The 18,071-nt window shown below is 30.7% G+C and overlaps 1 protein-coding gene across 11 annotated transcripts in view; it reads right to left on the minus strand.

Annotated features, from left to right (window-relative positions):
- PHF14 (PHD finger protein 14) overlaps positions 1-18,071 on the minus strand; it is a 178,882-nt gene that overhangs the window by 102,920 nt on the left and 57,891 nt on the right. For 8 of the 11 annotated variants that reach the window (XM_023532940.1, XM_023532945.1, XM_023532939.1 and 5 more), the window contains 2 exons: positions 5,411-5,461; positions 5,171-5,292 (listed from right to left, as the gene is read on the minus strand). In XM_023532940.1, coding sequence (XP_023388708.1) covers positions 5,171-5,292; positions 5,411-5,461 — 173 coding nt within the window. Of the gene's footprint in view, positions 1-3,850; positions 4,591-5,166; positions 5,293-5,410; positions 5,462-18,071 lie in introns of those variants that run through there. The other 3 variants (XM_023532950.1, XM_023532949.1, XM_023532951.1) reach the window with 3 other exon arrangements.

Raw genomic sequence — 18,071 nt, forward strand, 5'->3', positions numbered from 1 at the left:
ATCAGCTATTTGTTCAGTGACTTGGAGCAACAACATGGAGCCATACACGGATAAGTAAAAGAGACCATGCCTTTAATACGGTTATACTTACAAGAGAGAAAAGTCAAGTTAAACATATATCAGATATAAAAGCAGTCAAACTTAAAGAGTTATATCACAAAGGCTATCAGGGTGACATGAGGGGATACACTTTTCTACATATAACGGAAAGAAAATTAGAAATCCAAGCTTTGGAAACAATCCTTTAGAATATAGTTATTACACTATATTAATCACTGACACAGGAATATAAGACAAAACTAAAACAAACAAACAAACAAACAAAAAACTCCTGAAAACTATCCTTGAAATTGCTGGTAGAGGTAAAGAATAGAAATAGAAGTTTATCCAGAAATGCCTTTGTGCAGAAAATGTCTGTTTTTAATACATTAAAATTTATTAGAAGACATAAATTGCTTTAAAACATATTTGTTTCTGTTTTACTTTATAAGTATCCAAATAATACACATATTTGTACCATCACTTTACAATCATATTCCTATATTAATATAAAAATTTAATTAAGAGTAATTATTATGTGATAAACTGCATAAGAAACAATAAACTAGCAAGTATATAATTAAAATAAAAAATTCATTCTATTTGTTTTGAGAAATCTATCAACTGCAGTCTTAACTGTTCTTAAAAGAGATAAAATTAGGTTTCACTTTTTTAAGTAATTTAAAACCATTTTAAGTGATCTGACAATCTAAGAATATAATAACTAAAATTACAACTAATCTTAGTTTTACTCTTTTAATCTATCAAATCTCTGGGAGAAAATATCCCTTTAAGATGATCCGGAAAATCTAGAAGCCTCCTCCATACATGTTAGAACAGAAAAAGTAATTAAAAATCTGAATAACTGAAGATACTAATATTTGAAATAAAAATTTGATAAATATGAATTCTTGCTGGTGCTTCTAAAAACTGATACAATCAAATTTAGTTTTGGGGGGAACCACTCACAATCCAGATGTTTAAAATGTGAAATAAATAAAAAAGCTAAAACATTGTTAAGAGACCAGACATTCAGTTCTTGTAACCAAAATGGTTCAATACCTGTAGTATTTGCCATATACTCAAATAAGGAGGAGAACATAGCAAGCATTTTATAGTTTGGATTTAGCTACAAAACAGAAATAGCTTCACAGATCACTTCTTACCCTCAATGCTTCTGAGTAATGGCTACAATAGAAAATAAAATTAAAGATGCTAAGGTTCCTAGTTTTAGAAGAACTCTTTTCTCTCTCCTATCCCCCATTAAGTAAGAAAATGTGTCACACTGAGTTTACATAGTTAAGATAAAATTTGAGGTCTAAAACTTTGAGGTCTAAAGCTTTGGTCTTATTCCTAATTTGATAGCCTGATAAAGACTTAGAGAAAATAAAGGCCCACCTATCCCTAAAAATATATCTTTTGAAAATCAAGTCCGTTCAAGGAGAGGAAGCACTTCATTTCTATTTTACATCGAAGCATCAACTAACTCACCTGAAATCTATGGTTCCTATTTCCTTACTTAATACACAGAAAAAAATCATCTACTATTCCTTAGTGACAATAAAAACAATCCTCTTTTACTGAGCTTGTTAAACATCTTCATCAAATGCTTATCTTTAGTGACCAATTTTTTCTAGAAATAAATTATATTAAAAGCAAAGATTAAACAGTCATTACTTATATGGCATAATCAATCGTTAGCAAGCATATGTTGAGTAGTATTATGTACCAGAACTGTGGAAATAAGAACAAATAAGATATCACTAAGTGGGCCCATAAAAACTTCCAACAAAGAAAATCCATTACAAAAAGATAAATACCTTAAAAAACCTTACAATTTCAAGACAGAGTTAATTTGGTCTTTAGCATTTAATTGCACTAAATAACATAAAGAAATATATTTTTAATTGGAAACTTCCCTGGTAATTTTTAATTAAATTTAAAAAGTAGATGGCAAAAAAGGAAGCACTATTTTTATAAAGTCTTTAAGATACTGTAAAACATCTTTCTCTTTAAGAACTTGATAATTTTCATATTTCCCATGTCTAATGAAAATAGTTTAGTCTAATCATTTTAGAGAACAAGTTTCAACAAATTCAATTTCTAGAAATAATTATATACAAAAATAGGACATGCACATTCTCTGAAAGGTAAAAAAAATAAATAAACATTTATTATTAATGAAACATATTTACCATTGGAACCCTCATTTCAGAGCCCACATATGTGTCCTTTGTATTAATAAGCAATATCACTTCCTTAAACTATTTTATACAGAAAGAATTTACTATCACTCAAATCCCTAATGGAACACAATATGATTTCAATCATGTATAATAAAGGGAATAACTGAAACATAGAAATACTAAATTGTTTGCCAAAGACCTGAGAAAAACTTGAGGCAAAACAGAAAACAACAGTTGGAACCTATTATAGTTAACTGACAAATTGAACACAATTTCCCAACGATATTAAAAAATTATACATGTAAATTCACATAAACATATATACAAATAACTAACAAAGAAGTAATTTTTTATATAGCCTGAATTACATAGAGAAGTGTGGTTTCAAAATCACAGCTGCTAAACAGCAGGTTCTAGTAAGTCATGTACATTTGTTCAAAGAAACCTAAGAAAATATATATTCAATAAAAGATTAATTAAATAATGGGTTTTTTCAAATACAAAACCAAGAAATTTAATCTTATAAGAGAACCCAACAGACAAATATAATAAGTCAACTGTATCTCTGACCAAGCAGTGAAATATATCTTTAGAAAAAATAAAGTCCAATTTAAAATGTCTTAAAATTAAAGTTAAAATTAAAAGAATTGCATGTGTACATAATATTGAAGATGCAACTTAATCATAAAAGTGTGGACTTTTTAAGAGATTTGCAAATAATGATGGTGCCAATTACAAAATAAAAGTGATGTTAAAGGAAATGGCAGATATTAGCTTATAAGATTACCTTTTTAAACACATTAAATTCTACATAAAATTCTTTAACCCAAGAGCAATAGTGCTTAAACTGAATGTATTTTTTTTACAAAACAATCACATTACAACTATAAAACATTTTACGGCATTGCTTTATATCCAGCTTATTTTGTCCTCAAAAACATTAATATATAGTATTTATAAAACATTTAAGTCCCTCTTCATTACCTCTTTAAAACCTTGGCTGAAAATCTGTGATGCTATCTTCTTAATAAGGCAAAACCAAGGAAGAAGACTTTGTATATCCACCATTTCTAAAGTAACAAAAATATCTTTACCTTCCAGAAGACTTTCACAAAATTCCAGACACTGGCATGTTATAATAATGCAATTAGGAACGAAAATTTGTAACAGAAACTAATAAGTGAGAGGAAAGACTAATATTCAAAACTCTTGTCAACAATTAAAGAAAGATAGTACCTAATATTTTAAGACAACTAAATTATGATATATTGAAGATGCTCTTATTATAAAGTAGTTTTTAAAATAATAATTGTATTTATTTCCTGGGTTTTTTCAAAAACAAAACCATATAAATAAAAATATAGTGAAAATGTATAGTTGTAATAGCAAAAAGGCCTGAATCACTCTACTATATTAAACAATAATAAATAAGAGGGTAGATATTTCCATAGGTTCAAATAATTAAAAAGAGGATAACCAGCTAAGTTTTTAACTTTTGTTTCAAATTGATCATGTCCAACATTGCCACCATCAACCCCAAGGAAATTTCCTCTAGAATAAATTTTTGTCCACTATATTAGATTATTTTTATGTTTTATTTATCTTTTGTTTATTAATTTTTCTTCTTTTGTTGTTTTATGTACTCCATTATGGTATGCTCATGCTTGGGATTTTTTTTTTTTTTTTACATAAATCGGAAAATTATATTGTGGTCAGAATTATTTATGTGTATCTCTTGATATTAGAACTACTTTATCCTAAATTTAAGTGAGTTTAACCTCTACGTGTGCTCTCATGGCATTCAGAAAACAATGGCCAAATGTTATAGCCTTTCTTAACTTTGTTGAAGCACTTCATATTTCTTCACTGGAATTTTAATTTTCTCATCTTTTTCAATGATAGTATAAAAAACTCACAAAATTTAAAACTGCATGCCTTTATTTGAGGAATTAAAACAAATAGAGATAATATTTTAATGACAAATGATATCATTTTGGAAGCAAATATTTTAAAAACTATAACATTACTAATATATGTTTTATTGATTTCTTGTTTTTGAAACATTAGATTTCTGTGCCCTCAGTTAATTTAATAGGGGTTTATCAAAAGAAAAATTTTGAGAGACATCAGAAAGGGTTCTCTTAACATACTAAAAGACTGTGTCACTATCCTTTGAAAGAGTGATACCTCTTTTAAATATGGTCTCCTTTGTTCACCCACCCACTCCTCCATCTCACCCAGATGGGCTTTGAGCAATTTCTTCATCTCAGCAAAAGAGGCAAATGGCTAAAATTGGCAGTATCTGGACCATCAGGAATAGCCACTGTGCAACGTCAGCTGAGATTCCTGATTAGCATTATGTCTGCTAAAAAAAACAAAAAGTACCAAAACAAAACAAAGAAACAAAGAACAAAACAAAAAACAAAAAACAAAATCTATCTAGGCCATCTTTTCACCTTTCTTTATTTCATAAGAGAGAAGCATTTAACACATTTGTTTTGATAAACAGTAAGGAACTGCTAATAAAACTCAGGTCAATAAAAGTATATCTTATCATTACTGTTAATAAACTTCAACTTTTATAACAGATAACATGCTGGTAATTTTATTGTTTTATGATATAAAACCTAATAATCCTAATACAAAGTGTTTGAATCAAATTGTTTTTGCATCCTCTATACAGTATAGAATACTGTCAACTTCCCTCGTCAAAAAGAAAAATTCTCTTATGTTCAAAATCCAGAATATTACATCTAAATCCAAAGAATAACTACATATGGCAGGTTAATAAGTGGATAAAATTTGCTTTGTAAGTACTATTTCCACTAAATTAGATTTTAGGAAAGGTCCTATACTGTGATTTTTTCCCCCCATATATCTGTGATAAGAAAATCATGAAAAGGAACCTTAATCCCCTAAAGACGAGGTCTCAGCATCCAACTTACCTGACAAGATTTTCATTGTCTCCAGTTCCCTTGCAAGTTGCACATTCAGTTCGTAAATCTTCAGCCTTGGGCTTCTTTTGTAACACAGACTGCCTTTGTCTTCTCTCTCTAGGAACTCTTTCCTGCCATACCAGTGAGGACAAAACAAAACATAAAACAAAAGCAGGATATGAAGAAAACTGAAATAATTTTGAGTAAGAAAGTTTAGACTACGTAAAAGAATGCTTAACTTAGTCCAACCTCATGTTTTTCTTCATCAGGAATGAAGCTCCGTTTTCGTCCTCTGGTTCTCTAAAAAAAAAAAAAAAGAAAAGAAAAGAGAAAAGAAACGAAAAAAAAATCCACAAAAATATCTAATGTTTAATTAATAATAAAAATAAAATTTCTCTGTTAAATATTAATGCTTAAGTTAAACACTTGTTAACTTAGTATTTCTAATTAATGTTATATTGCTCTATTGCACTTTGTTGTAATTTATGAACAGTAAATAAAAACATGATAAATACACTTTATAGCACTTTACTTTTAAATAGCACAAGTGTCTTATAGGAAAAATAAGTCTGAAGAGTTTTTTTCCAATACTTCATATTATGTCACAATTATGATTTATGCAGAACATTTAAATTTTCCTAACTTATAGTATATGATTTCTACAGCTGAAATGCTAAACCTGGATTCATACATCTATTAAATGTGTGCGCATAAACGCATACATGTTTGTGTAACATAAACATTCGATTTTTAACGGTCATTTAAAAAATGGAAGGAAAAGATCTCAGATGTCCCCAAATCCTAGTTAAAATAAAACATGATATAATTGACTTATTTTAAACTTAGTTAAAATTTACATCCTATATTTCAGAACACATTTACCATTTGAAAGACAACATCCAAATGCTTAAAAGTAAGAACGTGCAAAATACAAAAAGTATTTGCAGCTAATATGTTAAAAATCTCCAACCACATAGCACAGCCTGTGTAGATCTATAATCCCATGTGCAAACAGACCACTGCTCTTTAAAGACTGTAAGAGAAAAGAGGCACCACACCCACAAACTCCTGTGTTGAGCTCAAAGAACATTCCCAGGTTAGAGTAGTTACCAAAAAATTCTAAGCAGAAATGCTGTCTAATATAAATACATAAATTTTTTCCTAAATTACTGTCATTTCAATACTTCACAATATAGAGTCTCTTGTCATTTACTACCATGGCTAATTGCAGGCTGTTTAATCTTTCCTGAGATAACCAATAGTTGACTAAATTAATCATTCAAAAAAAGTAAATCTATAGATTGTGTATTCATTTACATTTGTGATGCCAATTAGTATGTTTTAACTACATTGTGTAAGGAATTAGGAAGAAAAAGTAAGACTGTATCCAAGAAAAGTCTTTAAATGCAGACCCTACATCTATTCTTACTTCCAAAGACAGCACTGAGCCTTGCTCTCCAAAAGGTCAATCATGGATCCACTCATAAGCACTGGCATCCCTTAGGAACTTGTTAGAAATGTAGAATCTTAATTCTCACTACAACATACTGAATTGGAATCTGCCTTTTCACAAGATCCCCAAGTAAGTCACACACGTATTAAAAGTTTGAGAACATCAGTATGGAAGAGTCCTTAATACTGACAATACCTATCTAAGTTCTAACTAAAACTTTATGGCTAGCTCATTATATACCCATCTTTCCCTTCTGCGACGTTCCTGACCTTTACCCTTCAGTTTCTGTCTCCCAACACAGTTCATCCCAAAACTGGTAAGGACCATGTCATACTCATCTTTCTAAACCCAATAAAACTTAATACAGTATGTATTACATAAAGGCTCAATAAATTTGTTTTAATAAAATAAATAAGTGGTTAGACTGAAACTCTTTAAATGATTATGCTAGATAATACAAATGATAAAACAACTGACAAAGAGGGTAAATTATTGTTTCCTTCTCTAGTAGGCTATTTTCATTTTACATAATTTATGTATATAGGGCATTTCAAAAAGGTGATCAGAATAACCAACATCAAGGGAAAATATTCAAATTACTCATTTTAGTTCTATAAACATCTCAGAATGCTCAAAAGGCCTTCACACATTCCCATATTTCTCTTCATTCAACTCATCCTTTGGGTAATAAAATAGCAAATGAATCATTTAGTTTTGAATCATCTAATTAATCTTTGAAGTATATATGTGAAAGTTCCAAATTCATGTTTTCAATTCTTTTAAAAGTTCACAAATTATTTACCATTTCTATTAATACTTTAAATCTTCCAGCATCTGGAACAACTCTATCAACTGGAAGTTTTTCCTACCCATACTGTAGTATCATAAGGTATAATAATGGCAATGAGCAACCCTAACACACAACGGCATAGTTATATTTCTCCATATTTATAAATTCCTTCTTTCATAAATATGTATATATTTTATTAAAGTGCTATTTTTAAAATGAAAATATTTATAATTACCTAAAATGGTCATTCTAAATTAAGTGCATTTATTACCAAATGGTGATCATTGGTATTTTCCTATAGTAATTTTAAATAACTAAATATAGGCAACATAAATAATCTAGCCAGAAAAAGCTGTTATGTTACAAGCATTATGAAATTACAGCATCTTAGAGTTTTGAAAAAGTGATCTAGGGAAGTAACTTGATGATCACACAGCTAATAACTAACAGAGGCAAATCTCAAACCCGGGTATCTCAACTCTTAATTCAGCTATTTTTCTTACATGCCAAAGCCAAGGTTAATAATTTAATCCCAAGTGGAGTTGAGCAAAATTATCATGAGAAAGCAAATGCTTTCACTTAAATATTTAAACTATAACATCATAATGCCTAAATGGAGAATTCTTACATTTTGAAACAAATTAGAGAATTATACCCAATGGAGAGGACACCTCAGTAGCTCAAATTAACACTCTATTCTACCCAATTTGCTACCCTATATGGTATAATGACTAACATGATCCGTTACCAAAGTAAATTATAGCAAGCTTCTTTATCATTTATCACACCATTAATATTTCCAAAGGAAAAAATAAGGGGATTTAATTCAAACATATCTCTTCAACCAAGTCTTCCAACCAAATCCTCCAACTAAGACCATGCTGAGAGTTGTTTCTTTCTAGTTTTAATGAAGCAGCAGCAACTGTAAGCATGACAACTCATTATTGCCTATGATCATAACAGATCAACTATCTTAAACATGGTCCCCCTGAATGAGTAAGAAAATGTAAGGGAGGTTAAAAAGAGGAAGAAATGACACAAAAAAGCAAAAGTAAAAACAAAAATATATTTGGCTTATCTAACAAATTTCAATTATCAGAGAACTTGTCCCATCTTAGATGTATGAAGTATTTATAACCAGGTGTTTATTTTATGGTGTACATTGAGGCTGACACTATTTTGGAAAGAAGATAAAACAGCAGATTGTAAATAACATGTGGAAGGAAGAATTTTATTTAACACGTATGTGTTTCAGAACTTAACACAGATATATTATTTAGAAGTTCTAAATGATCAACTGAGGGTTCAATTCCAAATTGTGTTTCCTTTTGCAAATATTAATCTATTAAAAGTAAATGAAAGTTTGAAACTCACTCCAAATTTTGACACATTCCTATGTTTTTTCTGTTTTATTATATTTCAAGAACTTTATTTCCCTAAGGAACAATGCAATCTGAGCTACTCAGATCACTTGGCTCTTTGTCTATTTACCTGAAGACAGGAGATGATAAAAAACATCCATGTAGAGAATGACATGATATTAGAGATAATATATTTAAGTTAGAAAAGACTAAAATATTTTTAGTAATCAGGCATCATTTTAATAGCTTATTCATCTGAAACAAATACTTAAATGTTTCAATAACTTCATTCATTTGGGCTGGGAAACAGGTAACAAATTTAAATTAACTTTTTAGAGCTGGGGTTACTTTAATGATGAATGATGAATGATGGTTTCTCAAGGTTAGAATGATTCATTTGACAAATGAACTAAATTTAAAGCTAAAGGACAGTGCCTCGATATATTTAATATCATGATGGGTTTCACATATTCATTTGTGCACTGCTTCTCTAAATTTAACACTTATCTTTTTGATGACTGATAAACATTCATATATACAATTAATAAATAAGTCATTATGTAATCAGATAAAACATAAGGAATGCCTCCCTACGTAATTTATACAGAGAAAATATTTATTCTTGAGCAAAATTCCAAATTCAATGTTAATTAGGACAATTAAATAAAACCTTGAAAACCTCTGTCAAGCTAAATATCTTCAGATTTATACTCAGGAATAAATGCCAGCAGCTGTCTGGCAGCTGTTCAAAATGCTTCAATACAAATTTATATATATATATATCTCCACATACACACATATATATATAAAGTTTATACATACTCTAAAAATAAGTATTTGTTTTCAATTACAGAATAATATATTGAAAACAATCATATATTAATGCACATAAAATATTCAAAAGAAAAGTGTTATATATATAAACAGGGTTGAACAAGGTGCCATCTGTTTCTCTGTTGGCTCCTGGCACACAACAGATGGAATGGTGATCACCAAAAGTGAGTGTTTTCCTTTCTTGTCAATTGGCTATAGGGTTTATTTTTATCTAATTTAATTTTATTAACAGGGTTAGGAAAATACATAGAAGAATAAAAAGAAAATCATAATCAGTTTGGCTTAAAGCTATAAATTAAAATAACCACAAGCCTAAAAATATAAAATATACATTTTATATAATAAATATTCCTATAAAACCCTTCTCACGGATAATGGTATATTCAAGACAAATAAAATCCTGAAGCTCTGCTTATTCTTTGTTCTCTTTATTTCATACTCCTGGAAATAAATAAAAATGATTGATTTCCAAGAGAAAAAAAGCAAAGCAAAGCCTTTGGGCTCTGAGTAAGATTACTTGAGCTAAAGACACCCATGGTGAAACTCTTTCTTCCAAGTAGGCCAAAGTGAGTTAAGTATGGTCCAGTTCTACCACAAAAATGGTGTCAGGCATTCTTTTAAGAATGACAGACAGAGGTTATATAATCTGTTTAGTACCCAAGGGGTCACCTTGAGTCTCAGACTCAATAATAGCTCTTATATCTAAAGCCCCCTATATATGAACCTTTCTCCACAGAACTGTAATAATTTAGTTAAAACTGTTAGGAAAAAAATAACAAGTAAATGAAAACATGAACATAATGCATAGTAACCTTTAAATCATTTCAATAGCGCTAATCAAAATGTTTCTATATTTCCAAATTAGTATTAAAAAATTATATAATTTATTAAATTTTAAAAATACATAAAAAATATATTCCAGATTTTCAAATTCTCAGAATTTAAGCTCCAACTTTTTAAAATAGGATACTACTTTGAATATGTAAAACTAATTTAAAAACAAATGTAATAAGAGTAGACTCCAGAATGTTTGATTATCTCTCAAATGAAGACTGCCACTTGGAACAGGCTATGGATTTACAGTGCTAAGTAAGATTGAAAACAGATTAACCATGTGTTTAAGTCTATTTCCAAAATAATGATCTATAAGAAAAGGTGCATCTTGAAAAACAATATGGTTTCAGTCAAAGCTGCTAAAACTACCTTGACATTTTATTGCATTTATTTTCCCAAAAAGGAGATATACAAAATTAAAATGTATGAGACAGGAAGAAAGATATGACTACTTCAAAGAGTAGAAGATGATACATGTGTGTAAAAGAATATGGAAAGATAGGACCCCACAAGTCCTTTGGCACTTGTATACAAGATGAAAAGTCAGTAGATGACATAGAGTGTAAAGAAAACAAAAAGAAAATCTGAAAGCTTTCAACTAACATTAAAGTTATTAGAAAATATGCCAAAAAGTACAAACATCAATTTTGAAGTAACTTCAAAAGGTACATGAGTAAGCTAATTTATGTTTTCTTCAAAAGTAATTTACTTCCCTAAAAGCAAGTGAAAAGTTTCCACATAAAAAAATAATGCAAAGAAAATATGTGAATAACAGGTACTTAAACAGAAGTATCCCAGGCTGCCTTTTCACCAATGAATTATGATTGATATACTAAAAGAAAGGGACCAATTTCCTTCCTAACAATAAAAGGCTAGAAAAAAGACTTTCAAAGTACAATGGCTTCAAATGCATGGCCATAGTGGAAGAAGGAAAGAACTCATTTGTGAAATAGTCGCTAAGTACATGCTATGAAGCAAACCTTGTGGTAGGTCACGGACATACAGTGGTGAAGGGGCAGCTCCTGTCTGTGTGGATTTCAGGTCTGTGACTCCACAGATACCAAATAAACAATTACATGAATAATTACTTATATAAATGGTAACTGAAACTAAGGAGAAGTAAACGAATAAAACCATACATTGCTGAGATCTTTCCAAATCTCAACTATGATAAAAATTGTTCTTAAATTTGTCATATTTTTAATACCCTTCATAATGATATAAAACTCTACATTCATCTTTAGGATGGGTATAGAGAAAATGTCTAACAATTTTTTTTTTTTTTAATCTCAAAGGAACATATTTGTGTGATACCAGCAACCCTTAAGCAGGAATGAGAAAAGGAGTCCAGATTAGCAAGAAGAAAAAAGAATCAAGGATGGTAGTAAAAGCATTACTAAAATGACTAAACATAGAATCCATGTAAGATACTGGGATTGTAAGTGATGGCAGGAGGTACTTGGGTAACTAGGCTACTGGGTAATTCCGAGAATAAAGATAGCTATTGGACTAGAAATGTAAAGGACCTACAACATGCTGAGGTCAAAGGAATTTGGAGATTTAATCATGATTATTTCACACATACCTTAAAATTAAAATCAAATATTATTTCATATAATCTTCTCTCTATCCAATGCCAAAAACTCTTTTAAAATATCTTTGATAGTCTCATAGCTTTACCATTGCAAAGAACAAACAGCAGTTTCCACTGTAAGATAATTCTGTTGGTCCAGTTTTACTATCTGAACTTATCTTAACATTCACATAACAGAAGCTTAAATATTTAAAGATAAATGACCAGGTCATTATTAATATATAAAGAGTCCATTCATTTAATAAAGTGATAAACATGCAAAAAATTGTAATTATAATTGTGATAAGGGCATCAAAAGAAAATAGTGCTATGGGGGTACTCTTTCAATTATTCCTTAGAGTATCTTTCTAGAAATTCATTGTAATATCATATTATTTTTTGCTAGAATTTCATTGTGATATCACATTAGTTTTGAACTAAAATTGGGGGATGGTGGCAATAATAGAGGATTAATTAACCTCAGTCATTTTTCATTTGTTTGAGGGTCCAACTAGAAATATCATTTTAGCACTGTTACATATCACAGATAAAAGAGGGAAAAGGGGCTGCACCATTTTTTTCTTTTAAAATATCATCAGTGTCATTAGCCAACAAAGAAATGCAAATCAAAACCACAATGAGATACCACTTCACACCCAGTAGGTGGCTATAATCAAAAGAACAGAAAATAGTGTTAGTAAGGACATGCCAAAACTAGAGCCCTCGTGTACAGCTAGTGAGAACAAAAACTAGTATAGCCACTTTGGAAAAGTCTGGCAGTTTCTCAAATGTTAAAATTACAGTTAAATATGATGCAGTAATTCCACTCCTAGTTATATGACCAAGATAAATGAAAACTCATGTTCATGCAAAAACTTATAAGTGAATCACAGCAGCATTATTTATAACAGCCAAAAAGTGAGGGAAAAAAAACACACACACACAAACGTCTATCAAATGACAGATGAACAGATAAATATAATCTGGTATATCCATAATGGAATATTATACAAAAACAAAAAGAAATGAAGTACTGATATATGCTAAACATGAGTAAATCTTAAAAATATGCTAAGTGAAAAAAATCCAGTTATAAATGAGTATATATTATTCCATTTATATGAAGTATCCAGAATAGACAAATCTATAGTGACAGAAAGTAGATTAATACCTGCCTAAAGCTTAGGATTGGGAGAGTGTAAAATGGAGTCACTGCTAATGGTATAGGGTATTTTAAAACCACTGAACTGTACAACTTTAATGGGTGAATGGTATGGTATCTGAATTATACCACAGAGAAGCTGTTATAAATAATATCAGCCATAACTAGATCAGGAGTTAATATTAATTGTAGCAAACTTTAAAAAATAATAAATAAATTTTCCATTACTGCTTAAATGATTAAATTTTATATTTAAGTTATATCTAAATAAAGCTAAAATGCCACTTACAAAATTATTTCAACTTCCAACAATGATGAAAATATTAAACATTGTAAAATCCACCCACTGACTCTTTATTGTTTAATGATATAAAGTAATTGAGTATGAATGAACTACTGCACTATTGGAACTTTCCAAAAGTCTGAATGCATATGTCATTCATTTCCAATATCTATGGCTTCAAGTAAAAATTATGTAGTGTTATAAATCTTTTTTCCATTTCAGTTTTAAATGTCAAAAGAAGTGTAGAAGTCACTCTATGTATTAGTTTCTATCACTGCCGGAATAAATTACCTCAAATTAGTGGCTTAAAACAAATGTATTGATTTAACAGTTCTGTAGGTCAGAATGCTGACATGGGAACATAGGTATCACGGGGCTAAAATAAAAGTGTGGGCAGGCTATATTCCTTTCTGAAGGCTCTAAAAGGAGAATCAGTTTGCTTGCTTTTTCTATCTCCTAGAGGATGCCAACATTCCGTGGCTCATGGCCCCCTTCTTCCATCTTCAAAGGCAGTTAATCCAATTAACTTTAAAGTTTTGCCAGGTTAGTAATGCCAGACCTGTTGCCATCAAGATATGTGTTATAAAAATATGTTGTAAGAAAGAAAGCTATAGGTATTTTGATATCCAAATACGGTTCAAAATTCTTACACTGAATTTTATGCTAAAGGCTCCAAAGCTTTTACAAATGTCCGGCTTGCTTTTACTTTAAAAATGTCACCTTATTAATACCCAGGCTTTGGGCAATAAAAAATGAAGACTTTCCCATCCAGTAGAATACTTTCCTACTAGTAACAGTAAACTTGTAGTATTTCTTGGTCATCTCAATCTTTCATCTTTCCTCTTCCATTTCAGAACTATCACATTACCTGCCAGGGCAGTTTAACTATACCTCTCATGTAGAAACTGTACTTTCTAATTTATATTACATTTTCTAGGGGGTCGACTTGCTAGCCCTAGAGGGCATATGGCATGTCTTCATTTTGGCATTCTAGTTTTCATCTATTACCAGTGCCTTCCATTATTAGTTGCTCAATAGATACTTCTTGAAAAACATTAACCTGCTCATGGTTCAAGAATAGGACAAGGAGTCATAAGCAAAGACTAGAGAGTATACAAAGACCCAAATTCCCATGCAGCCAATTTTTACTGCTTAACATAGAGAACTATTCAACTCAGGAATAAATATGATCAAAGCAATCACGTAAAATATAATTGCCTACAATTTTGACACCTCTGAAGAAAATATAGCATAAATTCATGTTCTATATATTATAAATAAAAGTTCACCTTAAAGTACTATCTTCCCTTTACTGGACTCTGAAGGTTTACCCAAGAGGACAAATAAGCGAAAGATCAAATCACTGAGGCTGAGAATTATGTTGCATGCATCACAGTCCATGAGTGCTATGAGATAAAGCTGAAAATTAGCAAAGTTAGAATGGATGAAACAACTGTAGAATTATTGGGATCTCAAAAGTTGTAAAAACAAAATAAGTGTTAAAACTAGAATATTATAAAATCGTAAAATAGACTATGTGATATTAGACATTGAATGCATCACAGATCAGTAAAACAGCAACCTACAAGGTCAATGAGATTACAAAGTTGTGGCTCAATGCCAAGGAAACAGCCTGGAAAGGCAGAAGGAAAAATATACTATTTGAAATGGAATGAAATGGAAATATACTGGAATGGAAGTACTGTAATAAAAATACATAGTTGAAAGAGCAGAACCACATAACATTTTAAATACAAGAAAAAAAAATTTTAATCCAAATAACAGGAATCAGAAACACTATATACGAAGTATGGACATTTTTCGTTTAAAGGTGGGCTAGTATATAAATTAATTCACTATCCTATGAAAAGGCTTTCATGCAGGAGAAGAAAAGCAATTATCCCAGTACAAAAGAAGATGAATTATATTATGATAAATGAAATTCCAGTCCCAAAGACTAAACATTTTCATTCCTATAATAAATGAAAAATGTATTAAAAAATTATCTCTAATTATTATTATTGGCTATCAGTACAAAAGTTAAAACTACTGGAGAAAACTAATTTTTTCTAGAATGTATAATTAGACATATGAAAGTTATTTTGCAAAACGATGTAACTACATACATTGAATGTACAGATTTAAAGCATAGACTCAACAACTAAAAAATGAATAAATTACATCAAAGCCAACTTTTGAAAAAGATACTGACAACAGAAGGCATAAATTATAGGAATTCTGAAGGAAAGATTTGCTTAATGCAATCAAAATTAAAGGGACTCCTTACCAAAGTCTCTAACGAGAAAAGCCCTATGTTCATTTGCATTGCTTCTTTAAATAAAGAGGAAGAGAGGAAGAAAGTCACAGGGTAACAGAGACTGACATATCATCTATCACAAGAACTTTTTTTATACGATTCTCTATTTCACCCGTTATTCTTTTTTAATCAACTTAAAAACCAAAGGGAGAGGAAAACCTATGGCTCACTCATAAATGAATGGCAAACATCATGAGGGCTCAGCTGGATAGATATCCAGTAAGCCAAGGAAGGAGTTAACAGTATTCTGTTTTAAATAATGCTCAGCCTGTAAAAAGCCCAGGTTCACTTTCTTTGGCCTACACTCAGGTAATCCTCTTGGTAGTTTACAACTTCTCAAGTGACTGTATTTACACTGTCAGTGATTCATTTAACCACTTTATCGAGAACTTATTGCATACTCAGAGCTGGGAGAATACGAATGAAAAAGACATTATGATGGCCCTCAAAGAGGAAAGAGAAGAGGCAAGGGGAAAGGGATCTGAAAATGCCACTTTTTAGGGCACCTACCATGTGCCAAGTAAGCACAACATTAGGCACTTTTTAAAACTGCAGTTGGTTACCGTGCCAGGTTGTCTGCGGTCAGTCTGGCACACACCTCCACCACCACAACCACCACCTTACATTAAGGCGGGAAACCACATTTCCCATAGTCCCCTTCCCTGTGTAGTCCATGTTAGCAACTTCAGATTTGAAATAAGTAAGTAAAATGAAGGTCACTTTCTCAGGAGGTCATGCGAGTCAGGTGCTTGACTTTTTCAAATGCTACAGCCTTACGGACCTTTCCAGTAACTTCCACTTCAGTATTGGCAGGCTTTGCAGACTGCCCCACACAAACTCATTTTTCTACCCACTCACAAGGGCTCTTCAAGCTGAGATCTTCACTGTCAAGTTCTCTGACCTAATGTCAGCTCCCATCACCTGTTCAGTGCTTCATCATAAATATTTCATTGACAATTTCTCTGATGTTCACCAGAGCTCATGCAAGCTGTAGTGACAGCTTTCTTGAGATCCACACCCCCAGCTATGCCAATAGTGGTATAAGCCACTAATTCTTCAGAGTGACTTCCATTTTCATGACCAAACTCTTAGCCACTAAGCTGCTAAAAGCATGGGAGGCCTCTAATTCTGGCCTAAAAAGAAGAGCCAGGAACAATTACTAGCAATCTTGTCTGGAAAGGCAGCATAATAAGGAAATTAAAAGTATGAGCTGACGATCTACTTAAGCTTGGTTCCTGGCTTTATCACTTAGAAGCTGTATGTCTTTAGGCAGGTTACTTAAACTCTGCCTCAGTTTTTCATCTGTAAGGCAATGAGACCAGTAACTAATGAGTAATAGGGTAGTTATGACAAGTGGATTAATATAAAATACATAGTAAATAATAGATAAAGGTAAATAAAAATATGTTTTTCAACTCTATTCTTTAGACTTAGTCCTCTTATTTGTATTCAGTAATAAAAGAGAGAATAGTCACTGAGATACTGCTATACTGGAGATAAGATTATGTGTGAGCCAATCTAAGATGTTACAAAGTCGTACCTCTGGAAGAGGAAACAATACATGAAGCATTTTCTAAAACCAGATCATTCCTCTTTTACTTTTTAATTCTTGAATATTTCTTTGTTTCTTGAACTATCCCCATACTATTTTCCCACATAGCTCATTGATAATTTTTTCTTTGACAGATACACCAAAAGAAATGTCAGATAAAGTTCAAAATATATACCCTTGTATTAAAGGTAGATTCAAGGCATGTGAATTTTTGTTAGAGAAGGGGAATGTCATCAGGAAAATCAAAGGAGACTTTATATTTTTAAATTTCTTACAACTAGAAAGTATTTACATATTACTTTTACAGTTAAAATTTAATTTAAAAATAATTCTGACATTCAGAATGACAAACTGCAAAATACTGATAGTAACCTAACAATTAAATATAAGAGAACATTAAAAGAAGAATGAGAATCTCCATGTTTGTATAGGAAGAGTACTTTCTGAAAGTACAGTATTTTCATTTCTTACACTTAGAAATAGCTCTTTTAACCTATTATTTTTAACACTAAATCTTTAGTGCTATATTCTTTTCATGTAACTTTTCTGGCTAATATTTTTATCACTTTTTGGTAAAAATCTAGGGGGAAAAAAGTAATACTGGGACTACTTACTTTGAAAAGCATCTATATTTTATTAAATTTACTGCCTCAAAATATGCTATATTCGTTTATATTTCAATAAATCCTTATTAAGGAAACCAGGGTAGAATGAAATGAAAAGTGACTTTCCTCAGTATGCACAAAATAAA

The sequence above is a fragment of the Pteropus vampyrus genome, unplaced genomic scaffold (genome assembly GCF_000151845.1).
Source record: "Pteropus vampyrus isolate Shadow unplaced genomic scaffold, Pvam_2.0 Scaffold4, whole genome shotgun sequence".
In the NCBI taxonomy this organism is placed as follows: Eukaryota; Metazoa; Chordata; class Mammalia; order Chiroptera; family Pteropodidae; genus Pteropus; species Pteropus vampyrus.